Source organism: Gymnoscopelus braueri (genome assembly GCF_963280865.1).
Source record: "Gymnoscopelus braueri genome assembly, chromosome: 18".
NCBI lineage: Eukaryota > Metazoa > Chordata > Actinopteri > Myctophiformes > Myctophidae > Gymnoscopelus > Gymnoscopelus braueri.
In genome coordinates this window covers 42,889,206-42,912,541 of record NC_137618.1, presented here as the reverse complement: position 1 = coordinate 42,912,541, position 23,336 = coordinate 42,889,206, and the positions used below count along the sequence as shown (strand labels likewise).

Here is a 23,336-nt window from a genome sequence, read left to right as displayed (position 1 = left end):
AAAGTGTGGTCCAGGGACCCTCATGGTTCCTTGAGGGGGTTCCAAATGGCCCCTTACGGGTGTGTAACTCTGAGAATGTACAAATGGAACCAAATGGACCCGTAAGGGTCCATTTGGTTCCATTTGTACACTCTCAGAGTTATGAGGGTCCTTGAAATTAAAAGGTTTGAGAACCACTGTGCTACACCAAAGGGAACAGAGCCTTCATTAGAATCATTGGTAACACCTGTGGTGTTACCAAGGAAGTAAGGAAGAGGCCCAATTTCTTTCCAATATGGCTGCTGTGCATAGAGCCTATTGGCCCGTGTTCGGGGGACGGCAGCCGGGCGGGCAGGGAGGGTGATAATTGTCACTACACGTTACTCCTACGGGCTGGGGGGGGGGGGCGGCACCTGTCAGCAGGGAGTGTTGGGTGGGAATAGGTAAGAAGGCTCTACGTCCTCCCGGTGGGGGCTCCTCACTGGCATGTGAGCCAGTAGGATACAACAGCAGTGGCAACACACAGAAATGTGTGTGGGGAATTGGCATAACGACTAAATTGGGGTGAAAATGGGGTCAAAAGCAAAAAACAACAACCAACGACAGATTTGTATTAGACATTTATTTATTTTGTTCGTACTTACAGTATAAGCATGGGGTCCCCTGTAGAGCTCGTTTGGAATTAATACAATAAACCTAGTTTCATTTCCAGTACTTTCACAGCTTTTGCTTCAGGTTGTCCTGTGGGCATTGTACGTCTGTACTTTTCCCGTATGATGATGCAACGGCAACGAAAGGAGCGGTTCTTTGATTTGATTTGCCTTCGATGTTTTAACGTGTTCAGGTGTGAGTCTTGGAAGGTACTAGTCAGGCCTCCGTGCCTTCAGTGTCAACTCACAATGCTCTCAATGTGGAGAAATGAAAATGACACAAGCTGGTGTCCTCGAAGGAATACATTTGAAGTTCAGGCCTTTTTCAGGCTGTCTTTCTATGAAAGGTAAAGGGCCTCAGGAGTAGATGCAGTGCGGGTCAAATACGGTTTGCGGCTTATACTGTGAATGTGAAAGGTTGTGAGAAAATACGCTATTGAAACTGTTTACATTGGGATTCATGTATTCAGTGGTTTTTACTGTACTCTCCATCCTTGTAATGCTTGCTGGAAATACACATACGCCTGTAACTGTCAATAGCTGAATCTAGTTTTAGCTCAGGTATCCTTTCCCGTACTCATTCAACATTTATGTTGACTGGGGAAATGCATCTCCCATACATTATATTCAGCTCATAGCGCAGGACCGAGTGCCACGCTACGAGCTTGTAGATCTGCATTTTTTTTTTTTAATCTTGAAAATTGGTGCAAATCTTTGAATATATATCTATCTATACTATCTAACTATCTTTAAAGCGAACATTTTTAACTCAAATCTTTGCTTCTGGGGATTCTACAAATGTCGTCTAAATCCTAACAGTACAACAACGATATGATGAAGTATACTGTAGGGCTTAAGTGGTCAACTTAAGTACTTCAGTTGACCAGGAAACCCAAGGGGTCAATACCAAATCTCTTCGATGAAAATAGCACATCTAGATCGGTTAATTCCACTATTCATCGTATGTTACAATGTTAGTATAGGGCTTTTTTCTATTCTTGATTTTTCTTTTTAATAATTTTTGCCTATAATAATGACATGTCCAATAGGGTTGCCAGGTTGAAAGTGGCTGCTGCTTGGTCTCTCGTTGAACGTGGCGTAGCGGGCACCTACAGACAGTAGCCTACCTGACAACGTGTCGCGAGTTCGAGTGTCGATCCCGATGGCCTTTGCTGTGTGTCACTCCCCATCTCTCTCTCCCCATTTCCTGTCAGCGTACTGTCCTATCCATAATAAAGGCATAAAAAGCCCCAAAAACAAAAAAAGGAAGTGGCTGCCACTTTGGTCTCTTCATCAAGTCATTTCAGGCCTGATGCTTTATAAGTAAATCTTTCCGAACATTCCCAATCCCGACACCACCAGAGAGCTGTCTCATGGCAGACAGGCAGTCCTCTTGATGCCTGGCTTTTTATGTGTCGGCCCATTTGAACTTGTCTCCTCGTGAGTGCCTTGCAGGACATAATCACACGGGGATCCATCTCTCCTCCGTCTCTCTCGGCGGAGCCATTGTTTTGTGTGGTGTCCGCGGGCCCGCTGACAGTAATGGCCTAATCCGTTTGAAGTCTTAGTCACACGCTGACAATGAGAGAGATTTATGGGCGGGGAGGCTCGCCTTTAAAGTGTCTCCTGCCCAATTTCTTTTCACAATAAAATACTACTTTCCCTTCAACGGAGCCTGTGTGTGTGTGTGTGTGTGTGTGTGTGTGTGTGTGTGTGTGTGTGTGTGTGTGTGTGTGTGTGTGTGCGGGCGCGGGCGCGGGCGCACGCGCGCATGTGTTTGTGTGTGTGTGCATGTGTATGTGTTTTTGTTTGTGTAAAATACACATGCACACGCGCAGTGTGCGTGTGTATTTTACACAAACGAAAACCTGTATCCATTGAATCTCAGCTCTAAGTACAGTTCCTTTCAAATGATCCCAGGAAAATGCGCTTAAGTACAAAGTACTTGTACTTAAAGAAAATCTCCCATATGCATTATGTATTAAGGAGTGCTGCTGCACCAACACACTGTAAGCACAAAGTTAATGTCCTACAATAAGCACATAACAGAGGAAAAAGGATTCTAGCAGTTAACTTTTTGTTTGGTAAAAAGTGTTCCAGTGCCTTGTTGAGCTATTGTGCTGACATCCTCCACCTACACTATACTTACTCATACAATAAACACAATTTCTACCCGAGGAAACAAACAGACCAGCCACATTTCAATATACGCTGGGATTCTGTGGTGACCGACTGGGTATAAAGTTAAGTGTAAGACCTGCAGGTAAGCCTATTTTATGCTTCAGCGAAAAAGTGTTTCGCCAAAGCATAAATTAGGCTCTACAGTTCCTTTTCAATGACAAGAATAGTGTGGCCAAAGGTTTCAGAGCAAACATGGCTGCTGCCCCACATTTTCATGCAATGTGATGCAACAACAACGCTGGAAAAAAGTTTTGGAAACTCTTGGTTCAATTACTTTCGAGCTAAGCAACACCTTTTGTACTTAATTATACACAACATTAGCACAATGTGAGGTTTAGTACATTGCACAGGATTTTTATTGTATTCGTATGCATTGTTTCGACACCCTTTTTGCACTAGTCTTTTTAGTCTTTTGACGTCCTTGTAAATATAATGTGTGTTTGGGTAAATTGTCATTAAGTCTGAAGCTGACTTATTGTGCACTTTCAACACTTTGATAGAATTGTGTCCAAGTATGTACCACGTAGTGAGTGGCAGTGGCTCAGGAGGTAGAACTGTCAGTGGTGGAAAAAGTTGTCAAATTAAGTAAAAGTATCAATACTGCAATGTAGATACTCTGTTACAAGTAAAAGTACCGATTTCAAAATTTACTTAAGTAAAAGTACAAACGTAATGGTATCAAAATGTACTTAAAGTACAAAAGTAAAAGTACTCATTTTGCAGAATGTCCCATTTCACAAGTTTTCAAATGCGACGCATTGTGAGATCTATTTTCAAATGACCGAAATATATATAGGGCTGAAGTGGTTAATGTATGTTCTGTAATAATAATCAAAATCTACAAAGTAACTTAGTAACTAAAGTTTTCAAATAATTATAATAGAAAAAAACATATAATATAATATATTATATTTATCATATAGATAATAATAATACTACAATTATTTGAAAACTTTAGTTACTAAGTTACTTTGTAGATTTTGATTATTATTACAGAACATACATTAACCACTTCAGCCCTATATATATTTCGGTCATTTGAAAATATATAAATATTCTGTTATTATAATATTCAATATTAAAAAAAATATTAAATATATAATATTAAAAAACATATAATATTTGCCTCTGAGATGCAGTGGAGTAGAAGTGAAAGTACAGAAAAATGGAAATACTTAAGTAAAGTGAAAATCCTCTAAATTGTACTTAAGTACAGTACTTGAGTAAATGTACTTAAATACTTAACACCACTGAGAACAGTACATTTGTACATCGTCTCTACTGTCTGTCTGTCTGCCTCCCTCCCTCCCTCCCTCTCTTACACATTGATTGTGTACCTCTCTCCACCTTTCTCTCAGACTTCTGTCATTCATATTTCTCTGTTATCAGCAATGTCTGATTGTTCACGCCTTAATTATGTTTGTGTTGTCACTGTGACTGTCAATCGAAGGTTGCGATTTGAAACGTGCGGGTGTTTGCTGCACCACACTCGCTTTTCCGAGTCATTTGCGTGACAAAGTAAAGTCTTTAATGTCACTGACATTACGGCTATGCAAGTTGCCCAGCCAGTTGTACATCAAATAAGTAGAACTAATGGCATGTAGGATTAGATAAATTGTACATTTAGTGCCTTTCTCTAAAGCGCTAATCAATGTACATTACATTCACCCATCCACACACAGATGAAAAGCATGCAAGGTGCTAACTTGCTCATCAGCTGCTCTCCCCTCTCCTCTCCCGTTGGCAGTTAGGGGTTCAGTGTCTTGCTCAAGGACTTGCTCAGGATTGAACCAGGCACCTTTTTTCCCATTCTACCTTCTGTCCACTGTTGTCCCAGATGTACACATTAGCTATGTCTGAAAGGTGGCATGGCAGGTGGCAGACAATGCCAGCATAGTCTCAGTTCACAAGACACTCATCCCACAGCCTCGAGGGATGATCGCTTTGCTTTTATAAGTAAAGACAATGACATTTGTAGTGACCCGTTTGAAAGAATAGAGCTCTTTGGCCTGCTCTCAAGAAATATGATGCTGATCAGTCTAGATGTATGAAAGCTTTGCTGTGGACAGACACACGGACAGACACCCTGACATACTGTTTGGTGCAAAGCATGATCTCCTGTCAGAGATAAATATACTTTTCTCTAGACTGCATAATGTGTTAGAGTGTTAGTCTGGGAGTGTAAAAATAGACACATAAGGCAACATTTTTGCAGTGTTGTTTTTCTCTAGTGTAAAATGAGCCTGACTCTTAGACCACTTAATAGATTTTTTCTGGATATGTGCGTACCCGTCCTGGCTATGATGAGTTCTCATGGCGATAAAAGGGTTGGGCATAAAAGCTCAAAAAGTCTGAGTCACACTAAGTCTCTCTGTCATTTAGTGGTCCAGTTTTAAGTACCTGTATCTCAATGCATCTGGCCCGGTTCGAGCTCAGGGAGAGTTGTTGACGTCCACGAAAATCAATCGGCCTGTCCTTGAGTGTCGAGTGCTTTTAGATTGAGTGATACAATTTCTTTATTTCAGATAGGTCAGTGCGGCAGAGAGACAGGGACGGGCAGAGAGAGAGGAGCGATAAGAGAGAGACCAGACAGGGGGTCGGACTTGAACCTGCGTCCTCGTCGTGCTCACAAGGAGCATATGGTCTGTGAACGGAACAGGCAGAGCCGCCAGGCTCCCCCATTGAGTGTCACTCATAACGGTTTACAGCCATGCTGGGTACGCTGTAACTACTTTGTTTAGCCCATTCAATCCAGGAACGCATACTGTGTCATTTTCGTTTTTTAGCTATGACCATTATTTTATACTTTGAGCTATTCAAAAATAGCAGACAAGCTCATAGCGCTACTTAGAGCTTGTAGATCTGCATTTTTTTTGAAAAATCTTGTAAAATTTGTCAAATTGAAAACTCAAATCTTTGCCCCTGGGGATTCTACAAATGTCTTCTAGGCTAAATCGTAACAGTGTTTTTGAAACAAACTTATGTTAATATCAGTGGTTCTCAAACCTTTTTAATGTCAAGGACCACCCAAAATGATACGTATTTGGCCGCGGACCCCCATCTCAAAATATTTTGTGCCAGGGACCCCCAGAAACAAAGATTTGAGTAAAACATTTATATATATATATATTCAAAGATTTGCACACATTTTCTTCAAAAATAGCCAAAGAAATCTTAAAATGACAGATGCGTTCCCGGAATGAATGGGTTATAGACACAGAGCACCGCCCCCTTCTCAAACATAATGCTCTAATGCACATACATCTCTCTCTCTCTCTCTTTCTCTCTCTCTCTCGCTCTCGCTCTCGCTCTCGCTCTCGCTCTCGCTCTCTCTCTCTCGACGTCTCCGGAGAGATTAATTCCTCTGTGTGGCCCTGGGCTGCAGGTCTGGAGCTCCGGCACAGCTGTTCGCAGCCGACTGCAGTATACTTTCACTCGCTCCGCACCATGAATCATTCAAGCGGGCAAAATGTCCAGCGCCACAACATTCACTGTCAGCCCGCGACGACGAGGCTCATTATTATTGAGCCCCCAAGACCACAACGCGGCTTCTATTTTAACTTTATTTATACCGTTGCTGTTGGGCAGAAACTTCTTATCTCCATATTTTAACTTTTTGTGTTTTTTTTTCGTAAATTAGCACCCTGCTTGATCATACTAGCCTGATTATCTGACTGAAGCTGAAGAGTAGCAAGTCCACTCAGTGCAGTGGGCGGGGTCTATGGTCTGAAGCCAGGCTATGATCACACCAGCGATATAGAGAGAGAGAGTTGCGTCACGCTTTGATCTCGCCGCAAAGCGGGATGTTGCCTCCTGTAGTTCCAAACATTGGAACTTCCACATTCCATTCTCACAATGGGAGTCTATGCTAGTGTCGTCACTCTCATATCACGCTGGATCATACTGCAGCGTCCTAAAAAAATAGCAAAAGTAGCAGATCCACAAGCTCAAGCTTTAGAGCTTGTGGACTTTTGATACTTTTGAATTTGAATCCCGGAAAGTAACAGTTTTGGACATATGAGGTTTCCACCTCGACATGAGGCGTTATATATTATTGGGGGTAGAAGGTGGAGGAGGGATTAAGCAGAAGTTAAAAGCAAATATCTTCTGGTATATTCTGTGGAAGGAAAAAAAGCGAAAACAAAACAACTAACGGTGATATTATTGTTCTTTTCTCCCCCCCTCCCACCCCCCTGACGCCCATCCCACCCCCCCATCCCGTACCGTCCCGCCCCACTCCACCTCTGGCTTGTCACGCTAACTGCTAACACGGACCCTACCATCACGCAGGCTCAGGTCAGTGTCGTTCACATTGTGTACCTGATATGCTCTGCTTTAGCTCGATGAAAGCCCCCCTTTGCATGCTGCCAGCTCTCCCTAGAAGTCTCACACACACACACACACACACACACACACACACACACACACACACACACACACACACACACACACACACACACACGCTCCCCACAATCCCTCCAACCCATCCATCCCACCTCCGCTCCATCCCCAACCCCCACCACCACCACTCGCCATCCTTTTTAAGTGGAGAGGAAAGAACCGTGCTCTAGCTTGACTGGATACAATGTCACGCCAGGTGTATATTATGGGGCGAGGGAGGAGGAATTGAATCTCTATTTCCCCCCATTTCATCCGGATCGCCTCCCAACTCCTCCTCCTCCCCGGTCCCCCCCCCCCCCCCCCCTCTCTCTCCCGTTGGCACTTTTGTAAAGGAGCCTCGGAACTTCATTATATTTGTGAATAAGTCTGTGAAGCTTTTAGAGGAGCTGCTCATGAAAAAAAAATGAAAAAAACGGACCCGGTAGCATTCTTTTAATTCTCCGTGAAGGAAAAAAAGGAGCGCTATGCTCACGCTTCAGGGGCTGTGGGTGAAAGAGATGGGAGCCAGGAGGAGGAGAGAGAGAGGGGGGTCGTACAGAGGCCCATCTATAGGGAACGGATGAGAGGAGAGTGTCCGTGGTCCTGTCGCTTTCTGCTCGTGTCGTCGTGTCGTGATGTCGGGTCTTTTGTCCAAGCAGTTCGCATATGAATCAGTGGTGGAAAGTAACGACTGTACTTAAAGTAACAGAGGTACTTGATTTGAGTGTGTCAGTTTTTCAATACTTTATACTTCTATTCCACCAAGGTAAATATTGTTTTATTTTGTTCTTTGTACTACAATTGCGGACCTCAATGGAAACAAGCCTTTGGCCTTTTTGTGTCTCATCCATTTGTTGTCTTTTTAACTCTGTACTTGAAAAAAAGAATTGTCCAAAAAATATTCAATCAACCATATTATTTTTGAAAACTTTAGTTAGATTTACATTATTATTACAAAACATACATTAACCAACTAAGCCCTATTTATACTTGGTCAATTCCAAAATAGTCGATCTACAGTACAAGCTCACAATTTGAATTCAGGACTTTTACTTGTAACAAAGTATTTCATTGAGGTTGTTGCTACTTTTACTTATTAGTAGAGAATGGATCTCACGCGTTCCCTTCTGCAGAATATGTCAGCACCACTGCCCTAAACATGTAGTGTTGTTGTTGTTAGTAGGAATAAACACAGAAGCAGCCGGGAGGAGAAAAGGGAGGAGCCAAACCAAGTTCCTGTTTCTACACAAAAAAGAAGGCGGTGCCCCCAGAGGCTAAAACTATTGGGTTACCAGATTATGGTGGAACTGGTTGCTGCCTGGCAGTGGGCACATCGCTTTATAACATGCCACCCACCTCATGTATTATACCATCGTTGTTGGGCAGAAACATGTTATAACAAAAATGTTACTTTTCAGGAAATGTGAGGAAAAAAATAACTTGTGTTCCAATGGATCCAATGTAGTTATTATTTAGTCACAACAAGCTCTCCTTAATACTTTTCATTGGTTCAATATTTATAAAACCCATAGACACACTTAACAACTAAAAATTATTTGGGCATGACATACGCAAAAATATGGGCGCTGATCTACAAGCTCACTTTGCTAAGTATAAAATATTAATTAATTTATGAAAAAAAGAAAAGAAAAAGATCAAACATGGATATTGTCTCTGTTGGGTCCTCATGTCTAAAGCTGTTACTTTTCAGGATTAAAATTCGGAAACTGCAAAAGTGGCAGATCTACCAACGTTTTGAGCTTGTGGATCTGCTACTTTTGATGCTTTTGGAGATAAGAGGTTTCTCCCCGACAGCAACAAAGTACTTGTGTAATACTACTTTTTGTTTCTCTTCTGGGAGCTGAGCGATAGAAAAGCTCTAACTCTGCTGATGAGCATCCATAGGCTGTTAAACTGTTGTGGGTGGAGGTGCGGAGGTGGTGCGCATGCATGCTGTAGCAGCGGTGCGTTGCGATGGTGGTGGCGTGGGTGGTGGTGGCGTGGGCGGGGGAGGGGTTTAGGACGGGGAGCGGAGCGCGGCGTGCCAGCGATACCCAGCAGGGGCATCTGCAGGCACAGATGGGGGATGATGAGAGTGTGTAATGGGCGTCTGTGTGCCCCCGTGGGGCGAGGGAATACTCTGCGCCTGTTCCCTCTCTCTCCCTCTCTAGCCTGTACGCACGTGTGTGTGTGTGTGTGTGTGTGTGTGTGTGTGTGTGTGTGTGTGTGTGTGTGTGTGTGTGTGTGTGTGTGTGTGTGTGTGTGTGTGTGTGTGTGTGTGCCAAGCCGGCCCACACACACATGCACATGCACACATACACGAGTGTACAAGCGCACACGCCACGACTTTGTCATTGCATTTTCCCTCAAATTGTCCTCTAGAGTGCACCTATCAGTGTGGCGGGCTGCAGTATACTAGATGGAGAGTAAACATGTGTTTACAGGAAGTCTGAGTGATTCCACGCTGGATAGAGACGCCAGGTTTTCACAGATGTACCCGAGTCACCGCTGAGAAGAGAATAAGCTCGGGCAATTCAACATATGACATGGGTTTTGTTTGTAAAAAAAAGGCTTAAAGGGCAAGACCACTTTGGTAGAGGTTTGGGTTGTGTAGTTACCTTGCCATGATGTAATTCCAAATCTGGACAAAAAAAAAAATTGCACCATTGATTAAAAATTGGTTTGGTGATGTTCTATATTGTCTGAATCAGCTTTGTTTGCATTTGTTTATTTGTGCTCAAAGAGTGACTTTGAGAGCTGTTTCACCGTACAATGTAAGTCAATGAGGAGCATATTTGGTATTATAAATTTCTAATCAATGGAGCAATTATTTTTTATTTCTTGTCCACCTTTGGAGTTACACCATGGCAAGGTTACACAAACCAAACCTCGACCAAAGTGGTCTCGTCCTTTAAGCCCTCTATTCTTTGTACGACAAATTGCTAGATAGATATCTGCATTCAAAGATGCTGCTCATCGCGCGACTATGAGCTTGTGTATCTGCTATTTTTGAATAGAATAAAGAAATATAAAATTACAGAGATGCGTTCCCGGATTGAATGGGCTAAGACGACCCTGTGGTCACTGACCTACAGTGTAAATAACACCAGGTATACAGAGATGGTGTTCCAGGTGAGGAGTGTTGTGGTTGGAGCTGATGTGGTGTATATGTTACAGGGTGAATGGAGAACCAGGGTGATTGAAGAAGGCTCGCTCGTTTTTACCCACCCAGCAATTCTGTAGAAGAAACACTAGAGGGAGCCACAAGCCAGGCTTGTGCACAAGCACATATGGCCGTGACCACCCACACACACACAGTCACACACACACACACATGCGCGCGCACGCACACGCGCTCATGCTTTCAATGGACTGTTAAGATACTTTTATTGTGTTCTGCTGGCTTTTGTTTTAGTTTCTCCCTGACACACACACACACACACACACACACACACACACACACACACACACACACACACACACACACACACACACACACACACACACACACACACACAGTGATCCATGAAAAGAACTATTCTGTCCCTATCGGTTTACAAATCAAACGGCGCTGAGTCGACTAGTGGAGCGTCGGCCGGTCAGTGCGGGCACTCGCGCCCGGAGGCGCGAGGGCGCACTTCCTCGGCCTCAAGCTCCACTAAGTCGGCGCGCCGTGCGTGTGAACGCGTGTTCAGCGTTCCCCTCATAGATATTATGGTTGCTATGTGGGGGGGAACAACAAAAGACAGGTCTCCACTCTCCGTCGGCGCATCAAAGCCCCGCCTCTCCGCGCTCTCCTTCTCCTCCTCCTCCTCGGAGGAGAAGGAGAGAAGGAGAGGACGGGACGGTTTAAAACGCGAGGAGGAGGAGGAGGAGGAGGCTCCTCTTCCTCGCGAGCCTCGCGTAATAACCCCCCGCATCGCAGCGCCGTCCTCCTCCTCCTCCTCACGAGCCTCGCTAATAAACCCTGTCTCGAAAAGCCCCGCCTCGCCCCGAAGGAGCCCCGTGCCTAAAAACGAGCGCTCTGTCTTCAATCACCCTGGATCTCCATTCACCCGGTGACATATACACTGTAGCTACAGAGGCACTTTGAGGTGAAGGGTACGCCTTTCTATTCTGGAAGGTTGCTTCATTCCCTCCCTGGCATTCTCTGCATCTCTGAAGTCTTCTCTGTGCTCTGGGCTTTTGAAGTGTCAGCTACACACGCACGCACGCACGCACGCACGCACGCACGCACGCACGCACGCACGCACACACACACACACACACACACACACACACACACTGACACACACACCACTTATGCTGTCTGAACACGTATGGCATGTTTGTGTGCGCTCTGTGCGTCTGTGGGGTGTGTGTGTGCGTGCATGCTTGTGAGTGAGTGAGTACCGTATGTGTTTATCTGATTGCGTGACTACGTTTTGTGCGTTCATATTTTGGGACACATGCCTTACCCGCAAAACACCTGCACTACCCGTTACATTATGCGTAGGTGTGGTTTCAGCGTTACAATAATAAAACCAATCACCGTGCCAGATGCCATTACTGTACACATACTGTACTGTAGGAAACAAGAACCTGAAGAGCCAAATGTCACAAGTATAGAAGAATGTGAGAACAAACAGACATTGTGAGGACTATTGTAATGGTCCTCACATAGAGAAATGGTTGTTTACTGTCACAAAACGATGTTGGAAGTTTCAGTTATAGGATTAGGATTAGACATAGGTTTAGGCTTTAGGGTTGGAGTTTTCCTTGTAGATCGGCTATTTTCGGACCACGGTTTTCTTATCTTTATGATGTTATGATATCTTAGGATGAATGGTACAGTAGGAAAATGTCATAACTCCATCCCGGGTCCGCCACAGCTAAAAACGTGTGCCAATAGGCCTTGCGCTAGATCACGTATTTTAATAGCTTTTTTTTTTTTTAGATCTGACGTTCATAGTGACAGAACACTATGCAACCCCCCCCCCCCCCCCCCTAAACCTGAAGTCTCGCTAGACGAGATTGAAATCTCTTTTGCAATAGTGTTCTGTCACTATGAACATCAGATCAGGTCCTTACACACGGGGGGCGATGTTTTCACATCAACGACAGCGAAAATGCGGCTCTTATTTCTTCGCACCGCAGTCGAATTTTGCGGACATTCGCTGGCGACTGCTACTCCTGTGACCAATCAAAATACCCACAAAAAAGGCCAATTGATTAACACAGATGTATTTATGTATTTACTTATTAAACACGCTAGGCTATCCCATCCAACTCCTGTTGAAGGTGAGTGAGCCAGATGCGCACTGGAGGCTATATGGCCCATTGGTTCTCGGAGTGGGGTTACTGTAGGATAAAAGATGGCAAAAATCTACAAATGTCATTCATAAAATTTACGCCCTAAAATGATGATATCCTCACAGGTATAGTAATACAAACGTGTGTGTGTGTCCGTGTGTGTGTAGGTGTACGAGGCCGTGCCGTGTCATAATGCATGCAGCCAGTACGAGTGGAGGACGGAGCCCTGGTCCATCTGCACCATCAACTCTGTGGACGAGACGCCAGCCTGCGGGGAGGGAGTCCAGAGCCGCAAGATCAGGTCAGCAAGATGGCCTGGCCTGGCCTGGCCTGGCCAACTGGAACCGTAGACATGGCACAATCAATGTTGCCATATTTTGTGAGAGAAATAAGCAGTAAAACAAGCCCAAAAGAAACAACTAGGCCACATGTGCACTTTATCGGCTATTTGAAAATAGCCAATTTACGATCTGCTATTTTCAAAAACTCTTGCAATAAAATATGGAATATTAGGAATATTTTGAAACATTCTAATTACGCAAATGCTCCCTGGCACAAAACATTTATGAAAATATTTGAGAACCGCTGGTTTAAATAATAATACAAACATTTGGAAGCAAGCCTAAGTAAGAAAGTAGAAACAAGCCCACAAAAACCGCAACCCGCAACTAACCAATATTTACAAGCAACTTTACAGAAATAGAAGCCCAAAGTCGCTTATGATAAGCCGACATGGCAACACTGGGCACCAGCATGCGCCATCACAGCTGGCACTTATACAATACGGCCCCGGCGCCAATGCCAGCCAAGCCTCCCTCCCAAAAAAACAAGTGGAAAAACAAACCATTATTTTATAATGAATGTCAACAACCAGTTTAGCCTCCGATGTAGCAGCACTAATATTGTAGCTAGGGAGTAAAGTCAGGGGCAGGCTTGACCTTCTTTATCGACTGTGTGTGTGCGTGTGCGTGTGCGCGTAATGTGTGTGCGTGTGGTTTGGGTTAAAGTTTTCCCTATTTTAAACGTAGTGGTGTAGCGATGTCACACACCGGAAAATAGCTTGTAGATCTGCAATTTTTCGGCTGCTTTTCAGCTATTTTCGGCAATTTTCAATGCTGTGACGTCCTAAAAATGTTGAGGTCCTCACAAGTATAGTAATACAAACCTGTGTGTGTGTGTTTGTGTGTGTGCGTGTATACATGCATGCGTGTGTGTGTATACATGCGTGTGTGTGCGATTAGGCGGTGCGTATTGAATTATGCACAGCAGGAAAAAAGGTTGTGACGGTAGACGGTGCGACGGTGTCATTCTCAGCAAAGTCAAAAGACACTTAAAGTCATTGATCTCGTGTGGTGCTGTGCCTTTATCTGCTCTCTGGCTGTACAGCATATGTGCCAGCAGTCTGAGACCCACCGCTGGTCCTAATCATACAACCCTCTGGCAAAAAACTGAAGGTTTGAGAGCAGTCCAAAAACAGGCTGCAAGCCGAGGGGGAGCCTGTTATAATACAAAAAAAAGCAGAGCTAGTCTATTTAGAGACAGAAACTTGGTATAATTTTGCTCAGAAAACAAAAATAAGGAACCCAGTTTGCAGAGCCCCCAGAGACTAGTTATCCGTGTCTCTCTCTTGCTGCCAGGTGTGTGAGGAGGGGAGAGGACAGCGCTGAGGGTGCTGCTGCCCGCCTGGATGACAGTCTGTGTGATCAGGACGACATGATGCCACCAAGAGCCCGCGTCTGCTTCCTACCCTGCCCCGAGGACTGTGTCATGTCCCCCTGGGGACCGTGGAGCCAGTGCCCCCGGGTAAGAGTCACTAATGGACTGGCTGGCTGACTTGCTGTTGGGTTGCTTGTTTAGTCCAGTGGTTCCCAACCTTTTTTTTTTCTTCTGTTTTTTTGGAGCCCTTCTTTTTCCCAAAGGAGTTCTCATCAATGTTAAATTGAGTTGGTGAGCGGATGGGATGGGATGGTCTTTAATCTGTTATTTAGGTGACTTATGTACAGTATATGGAACTGAGCATTGATGATATTACTGAAATCATAACACCATAACAGTCAGTTTACACACACACACACACACACACACACACACACACACACACACACACACACACACACACACACACACACTTCTTGTAGGACGAATAGCGAAAATAGCCAATCTAGAAGCTCACAACGTACCACAATTGCGAGCTTGTAGATTGGAAAGATTTTGCTAACACTTAAAAAATGTAGCCTATATTTGATCATTTTTCACATTATAATGACCCAAAAATAGAAGTTATTATTCTTTGCAACATGTTTAAAACATGTGGACTTACCTCCAAACACACACGGCCTTCACGCCCCCTCGAAACCCTCGCTCAGTGTGCATGTGCACACATAACACAAACAGCAGCGAAAATTAATGCAAATTAATCGCACAAAATGATCGCTCCAGGTGTGTACGCACCTCACATCCCCCGCTGGAAAACGAGCCGCGAGTCACATGAGGAGAGATGATCCCATCGCTTTTTAATTACACCTCAACGAAGCGTTGTAGCGACATAACCAAACCAATATATTACGTACGACGCACAGATTTTATTGCTCAAAAATAGGTACGCGGGGAGCTCCGCTTGTAACGCCCGCCCGCACACTCATGGAAATTACATTTAGCATAATGCTATTATCTTCGCTGTATAATTAATTCATTTTACATAATGAGTTTGCCCATAGGCTAGAGAGGCCTGGCATGTGGGTGGTCTTCCCTGGTACTGCAACAAGCTGCAGGCACCTGCTCCTGTCGCTGTGTTGCTGCGTTGTTATAGGGTTTCTGTCAAAGATAACAAGTCACTGGACCAACACCAGAACCAGAGCAGGGCAGAGGAGGGGAGGAACAGAAAGATTATGACGGAGAGCAGTGATGGAAGAAGTACTCACAGTTTTTACTCAAGTAAAAGTATCAATACCACAATGTAGAAATAAAAGTACCATTTCACAAGTTTTCAAAACGCATACAAATCTTTTGAAAATAGCAGATCTACAAGCTCACAACGCGTTGTGATGCAGCACGTTGTGAACTTGTAGATCGGCTATTTTCAAATAGCTAAAGTACAACATTTAAGCCCCCTTTCCATTGCAGCTTAAGCACCACACCACACCACACCACACTACACCACACCACACCACACCGCATCAAAATATCTTCCGTTTCCATTACACAAAAGTACCCCCTCTCAAATCCACAGGTATGAGTAGCAGACTCTGGCCATTGACACTCATTTGTAATGTAAACATAGATGGAGGTCATTGCTTTTTGTCTAACAATGTAATGTAAATGAGTGGCCAACTGTCCTGTATACAAATGCAAATCACCTGTGCACGTGAGGGTGAACCATTTGGTTCGGTATGAACCAAATGGATCCTTATAACTGTGATTATAATACAATATAAATTATAATGTATTACAACTATGCTAATTATAATACACTATAATGGATTATAACTGATTATAATACAATATAAATTATAATAATTTATTACAACTATGATAATTATAACACACTATAATAGATTACAACTGTGATCATAATACACTATAAAGTAGTATAATGTTTTACAACTATGATAATTATAACACACTATAATAGATTACAACTGTGATCATAATACACTATAAAGTAGTATAATGTTTTACAACTATGATAATCATAATACACTATAATAGATTATAACTGTGATTATAATACACTATACATTATTATAATGTTTTGCAACTATGATAATTATAACACACTAGAATAGATTTTAACTGTGATTATAATAATCTATAAAGTATTATAATGTTTTACAACTATATCCTGTTCTAAATAAAAAGTTGGTGAGTGATCAGTCATTATGAAGTGTTTGGCCCCGTTTGGCCTAGCTCAGACCTACCCAGGACTGGGTACTTTTTAGGCACCAGTTTAGTACCACTTACACACCACTCTACCCACTTCATTGTAGTGGAAACCGAGGCACAAGTGGACGGTGTGGTGTGGGGTAGGGTGAGGCCATGCATATGGAAAGCCGCCTATATAGGGGCTGAGTGGTTGATGTATGTTTTGTAGTAATAATCAAAATCTACAAAGTAACTAGTAACTAAAGTTGTCAAATAGTTGTAGTGGAGTAAAAGTACAATATTTGCCTTTCCGATGTACTGGAGTAGAAGTTAAAGTATTGAACATTTTAAATACTACAGTAAAGTAAAACATACCACAAAATTGAACTTAAGTACAGTACTTGAGTAAATGTACTTATTTACTTTCCACCATTGGAGGGGAGAAACAGAAAGATGGAGAGAGAGAAGAGTTGAGAACTGAGAGAGAGAGAGAGAGAGAGAGAGAGAGAGAGAGAGAGAGAGAGAGAGAGAGAGAGAGAGAGAGAGAGAGAGAGAGAGAGAGAGAGAGAGAGAGAGAGAGAGAGAGATCACCCAATTAGTCCAAGTTGTCTCTGCAGACATCGTGTCTCGTTCAATCTATTCAATCTGCAAGCCCAGGCAGCGTTCCTAAGCATCAGTGAAAACACACTCAGCCACTCCAAGCATTTTGGTGCTGAGACGCTCTTAACCATTGTTGTCTGCTCTTAATTTGAATGCCAATGAAATCTCACCTCAGCAACCATACACACTATAGTAGTTATGCTGGATTGATCTGGAGCTGAGTTGGTACCTACTGATATACCACTGGATGATTCTCTACCATAAGGAATGACAAATATGTGACTGAGGCTGAAGGAATGTTCCTCAACCGTGTGTGTGATTCCTATCCGGCAGTGGTGGAAGAAGTACTCAAGGAGTACTTTGAGTGAAAGTAGCATTGCCACAATATAGACATTTTCCGTTACGAGTAAAGGGCCATGTATTCAACATTTTACTTGAGTAAAAGTACGAAAGTATTTGCATCAAACTATACTTAAAGTACTAAAAGTCAATATAGCTTTCAAAAATAGCAGATTTACTAGCTCTCAAGTTGTGATGTTATATTTTTTTGAATAGCTAAAGTATAAAATAGGGCTTAATTAGTAGTAACTTGTAAAGTTTTCAAATAATTGCATTGGAGTAAAGAGTACAACATTGTGCCTCTGGGATGTAGTGGAGTAGAAGTATAACGTATAAAAAAAAATTGAAATACTCAAGTAAAGCAAAAGTACCCCAACATTGTACTTAAGGACAGTACTTGAGTAAATGTACTTTCCACCACTGGTATCCAGTTACCCTGCTACAGCACTGCATACATCACTATACATCAGTTCCTTTTTAACCACTTAAACACTACTACTGTATATGGTTATGGTTGAATCCCTCATGGCTCAATACCAGCGTCTTTTCTGTTATTGTGGGGAAGGCTTTCGCTGAAAATAGCAGATAGACAAGCTCACAACGCGTTGTGAGCTTGTCTATCTGCAATTTTCTGTGAAAGCTTTCCCCACAATGAAGATGCTATAGGGTTTAAGTGGTTAACACTTGGCTTATATATTACCATTACCATTAACCAGCCTTCATGATTCACTGTAACCCTACTTCCAATGCACGGTTCTGTAGCTGACTCATCATTATATAAGACCTCTATAAGACCTATAACCTATTTTCTGTTCTGCAACACTGTAATAAACTGATAATCTTCTTCAAGTCAACATTTTTGCAGCATTAGGGTCGTTTCAGACGGGGAGAGGCCGACACGCCTATGTCATTAATTTTCAATGGGAGGCGGGCGATTATTTGGGATGCGCAGAGAAGTTGAGGGGCGGTGAGGCGAGCGGGTGCGGTCCCATGAAATTCTCGCACTCGTGCTCGTCTGTGCACACGCGCGCGGCAAGAGCTGGATTGTGGTGAGCTTTGTTTTCCCCGCTACGCGTTTGAGGTCAAAACAACAATGATCGCGGCGCGATCCCCACTGATTCGAGCGATAACGCCCGCGTCCACCGCTCCCTGTCTGTAACGACCTTTAGTGTTTAACATTCTGTACAGTTTTAAGGTACTGTAGAATGTTTTTCCTAATATACCTTATTCATCTGTATCTAATTTAACTATCACATTTTGTGAATACCTATGCCTGCATTATGCTTGGCACGATTTAACTGTTGCTATCTCAAATATTTGTTGTCGAAATTTCTTTATGTAATTTCTGACTACAGAAAACCTGCGGGCTGCTGCCCTGAACTCATGCTGGTGTCTGAGCATTTCAAACCCTACAGTGTATACTTAGTTGACTGGAGTCCACCAGGGGCCTATAGTAGGCCCCCTCCTATTTCCCCTCCTCATTAATATTCTGTGTGAATGATGAGGGAAACTAAACTGGATTGATACCCAGTGTTCTTGCCATCCTTTTCCCTTCTTTTTCCCAGAGGAGTTCTCATCCATGTTAAATTGAGTTGGTGAGCGGATGGGATGAGGTCTTTAATCTATTATTTAGGTGACTTATGTATATGGGACTGAGCATTGATGATATTACTGAAATCATAACAGCATAACAGTCAGTTTACACACACACACACACACACACACACACACACACACACACACACACACACACACACACACACACACACACACACACACACACACACACACACACACACTACTGTAACTCAAAGAACTGCAATGGAAATAAGCTCTGCGGCTTTATTGTATTTTATTTATCCACTTGACAGATACAGTATGTACAAATATATGTTTTCATCCATAAATTATGCATTTTGTCAATAAAGATGTCAAGCAAGCGATACTGCTCAGGAAAAATTATGTCAATGCAACATGTTAGCAAATTAGCACCTACTGTAACACTGGCAGTTGAAAGAGAAACAACAACAACAACAACAACAACAACGTTGTGAAGTTGGCTGCTGTGTTGCTGTGTTGTAATTACAGAACAACTCCCTGCCAGTCTCCCGTTCACACATTTCGTTGCTGTCGGGTGGAAACCTTGTATCTCCACATTTCAACTTTTTATGTTTTTTTTGTAAATGAAGGCCCAGAAAATTGGCGGGCAAAGTAGTGAAAAAAGCGCTCCTACAAGCTCTTTGAGCGTTCTTTTTTCTCTATTTCTTGAAAAGTAACAGTTTTGGACATACAGTATGAGGTTTCCACCCGACAGCGATAATTTGCTCCATTACAAGCTGTTTTGATGCTTTTTTCCAGCCTGCACAAACAAAACATTATACTGTTCTCAGATCAGCCTCGCAAAATTAGTTGCAGTTCAAATATAATTGGCCCTGGCAAAGGAGTCTTGCAACTGTGTGTGTGTGTGTGTGTGTGTGTGTGTGTGTGTGTGTGTGTGTGTGTGTGTGTGTGTGTTTGTGTGTGTGTGTGTGTGTGTGTGGCTGCTAGCGTGACAATCATTGCGTTTGATAAATGGAGAAGCAGTTCGTCTCATTAGGGAATGACAGTGATGGAGATGTGCTTGATCTGTTGAAGTTCAATTGCTGCGAGAGAAAGAGAGAGAGAGAGAGAGAGAGAGAGGGGTCCTCGGTACAACTCTGAGCTTCCTCTGTTTAACTAGGCTAACATCCTGCGAAAACAGACAAAAATGTGGCGAAAATAGCCGATCTACAAGCTCAAAACGCATCGCAAGCTTGTAGATTGACTGCTTTCGGCAAAGAGATTTGTTGGTGTGTGAGCTCCCTGTTTACCAAAATAGTGTATAGCCTACCCTCTCGCAGTTCTCAGTATCGTTATTTACATATCGTTGCTGTCGAGCTGAAACGTTGTATCTCCATCCCGCTATTGCTCACGCACCTTTGGTTAGTTAGTTCAGTCTCAAGACCTAAAAAAAGGGACGTGTATTCTCTTTCATGAGGTTAATGGAACACTGTTTCATTGATTTCTGACAAAGCAACACGCCTACCAAAAGTTTTTTTATGGGAAAAAAAAACGTACTTCAAGAGTGTTCTTCAGAGCACTTTGAAGAAGAAGGCTCCCTGCCGAAATTCGTAATCATTTGTTCTGTTGTGATGTGAGCCAAATGAAAAAAGTGAAATGTGAGTATTTTGTCCTCCTTGACCTGAGATTTCAGATGTGCTACCTTTTTTAATATTCTTTTGGATGCTCACTGGATTTTGGGGTTTAGCACTCCACTGAGAGTAACCATTGTTGAAGCAAGCGCAGCCACCTTTTCCAACGCGGGGCCTAATGCATTTTTGCTTGTTGATGCCTGCGTATGTGTGTGTGTGTGTGTGTGTGTGTGTGTGTGTGTGTGTGTGTGTGTGTGTGTGTGTGTGTGTGTGTGTGTGTGTGTGTGTGTGTGTGTGTGTGTGTGTGTGTGTGTGTGTGTGTGTGTGTGTGTGTGCGTGCGTGCGGAAATCCTCTGATGTGGTTTGTAAAGACCCAGGGATCTTATGAAACTTCAACATATGAATGTAACGTTGTTTCTAGACTTTTAAGTAGAAAGAAAGAAAAATGCTACAATTCACACAAAGCATAGAAGCTGTTCAGGTGGAAACCTTGTATGTCCAGAAAACGAGAATCTCTTTTATGTACAGTATATAGCGTCTCTGTCGGGTGGAAACCTCATATATCCCCAACTGTTACTTTTCAGGATTACAATTCAAAAGCATCAAAAGTATCAGATCTACAAGCTCAAAACGCATCGCTTCATGCCGTGTTTTGAGCTTGTGGATCTGCTACTTTAAAGTGACGCTATATGATCAAGTAGGCCGTTATTTTATTAAAGACATTTTTAAATATGGAGATAGGAGGTTTCTGCCCGACAGCAATGATATTTTTATTTAATGGTGCCGCAACATGGTGTGACATGTTCTTTATTGTGTTATTCACACCACTTTTTTCCCATCCCCAAAAGTAGCAAAAATAGCTACAAGCTCGCAACCATGAACAGAGAAACTGCAGTGATGTGACTATGTGTGACAGCAGTGTGAGTGACGTTGTCTTGCTGTGGTTGCAGAAGTGTGATGACATTGTCTTGCTGCGGTTGCAGCAGTGTGAGTGACGTTGTCTTGCTGTGGTTGCAGCAGTGTGAGTGACGTTGTCTTGCTGTGGTTGCAGCAGTGTGAGTGACGTTGTCTTGCTGTGGTTGCAGCAGTGTTAGTGATGTTGTCTTGCTGTGGTTGCAGCAGTGTGAGTGACGTTGTCTTGCTGTGGTTAGTGCAGTGTGAGTGACGTTGTCTTGCTGTGGTTGCAGCAGTGTGTGACGTTGTCTTGCTGTGGTTGCAGCAGTGTGAGTGACGTTGTCTTGCTGTGGTTGCAGCAGTGTGAGTGATGTTGTCTTGCTGTGGTTGCAGCAGTGTTAGTGATGTTGTCTTGCTGTGGTTGCAGCAGTGTGAGTGATGTTGTCTTGCTGTGGTTGCAGCAGTGTTAGTGATGTTGTCTTGCTGTGGTTGCAGCAGTGTTAGTGATGTTGTCTTGCTGTGGTTGCAGCAGTGTGAGTGACGTTGTCTTGCTGTGGTTGCAGCAGTGTTAGTGACGTTGTCTTGCTGTGGTTGCAGCAGTGTTAGTGATGTTGTCTTGCTGTGGTTGCAGCAGTGTGAGTGATGTTGTCTTGCTGTGGTTGCAGCAGTGTTAGTGATGTTGTCTTGCTGTGGTTGCAGCAGTGTGAGTGATGTTGTCTTGCTGTGGTTGCAGCAGTGTTAGTGATGTTGTCTTGCTGTGGTTGCAGCAGTGTTAGTGATGTTGTCTTGCTGTGGTTGCAGCAGTGTGAGTGACGTTGTCTTGCTGTGGTTGCAGCAGTGTTAGTGACGTTGTCTTGCTGTGGTTGCAGCAGTGTTAGTGATGTTGTCTTGCTGTGGTTGCAGCAGTGTGAGTGATGTTGTCTTGCTGTGGTTGCAGCAGTGTTAGTGATGTTGTCTTGCTGTGGTTGCAGCAGTGTTAGTGATGTTGTCTTGCTGTGGTTGCAGCAGTGTGATGACCAGGCCGCAGTGAGGAACAGGAACAGACATGTTCTGCGTCTGCCGTCATCAGAAGACCAGGCCTGTCCAGAGGATGTACAGTCTGAAGCATGTCTTCTCAACACCACCTGCTTCACCTACCAGTACCGTCTCTCAGGTTGGTGTGACAATCTGACTCAAGTACAGTGTACAATTATTTCTCAACTACAAGTGAAAGTTGCTCTGTCAAATTTGTACTTGAGTAGAAGTAATCCGCACTGACGCAGTGCTTAAAATCCTTCTTTAAAAATGTTGACATTTCCAGAAAGTTTCCAAAAAATATCAATAATAGTGAAAATAGCACATTTATCAATAAGCTCTTAACGCATCTCAACGCTATAATCGCTATAATCGCTATATTTGAAATATGGATTTTTCACTTCCTAGAAATGTAGTGGAGTGAAATGCAGAAATGTAAATATTCGAGTAAAGTACAGATAAATGTTTTGTTTTACTTAAATACAGTACTCAAGTAAATGTACTGTGTGTGTGTGTGCGTGTGTGTGTGTGTGTGTGTGTGTGCGTGTGCGTGTGCGTGTGTGTGTGTGTGTGTGTGTGTGTGTGCGTGCGTGTGTGTTTCAGACTGGAGTACATGCCAGCTGAGTGAGAAGGCAGTGTGTGGTCAGGGATCTCGTTCACGCCTCCTGGACTGCGTGCGCAGCGACGGCAAGGTGCTGGAACTGAGCGTGTGCGAACAGGTAAGCTCCTCCCTCTGGCCAGCGATACATTTAGAGCTGAACAGCTGGAACTCCATGGGGGCGTGGCATGTTCCAGTGGTTGTCAAACATTTTCATGTCAAAGACCCCCAAATTGATATTGTTGCTGTTGGGCAGAAACCTCTTATTATCTCCATATTCTTGTATATTCTGTGTTTTCGTAAATTAACACCCTACTTGATCATACTACTGTACAGCGTCACACAAAAGTATCAAAAGTAGCAGATCTGCAAGTACGA

General features: G+C 43.3%; 1 protein-coding gene across 1 annotated transcript in view; it reads left to right on the top strand.

The window, feature by feature from the left end:
- Positions 1 to 23,336, top strand: part of thsd7ba (thrombospondin, type I, domain containing 7Ba) — a 271,757-nt gene that overhangs the window by 203,943 nt on the left and 44,478 nt on the right. The window contains exons 16-19 of the mRNA XM_080456937.1: positions 12,650 to 12,783; positions 14,120 to 14,285; positions 22,352 to 22,499; positions 22,964 to 23,079. Coding sequence (XP_080313063.1) covers positions 12,650 to 12,783; positions 14,120 to 14,285; positions 22,352 to 22,499; positions 22,964 to 23,079 — 564 coding nt within the window. The remainder of the gene's footprint in view (positions 1 to 12,649; positions 12,784 to 14,119; positions 14,286 to 22,351; positions 22,500 to 22,963; positions 23,080 to 23,336) is intronic.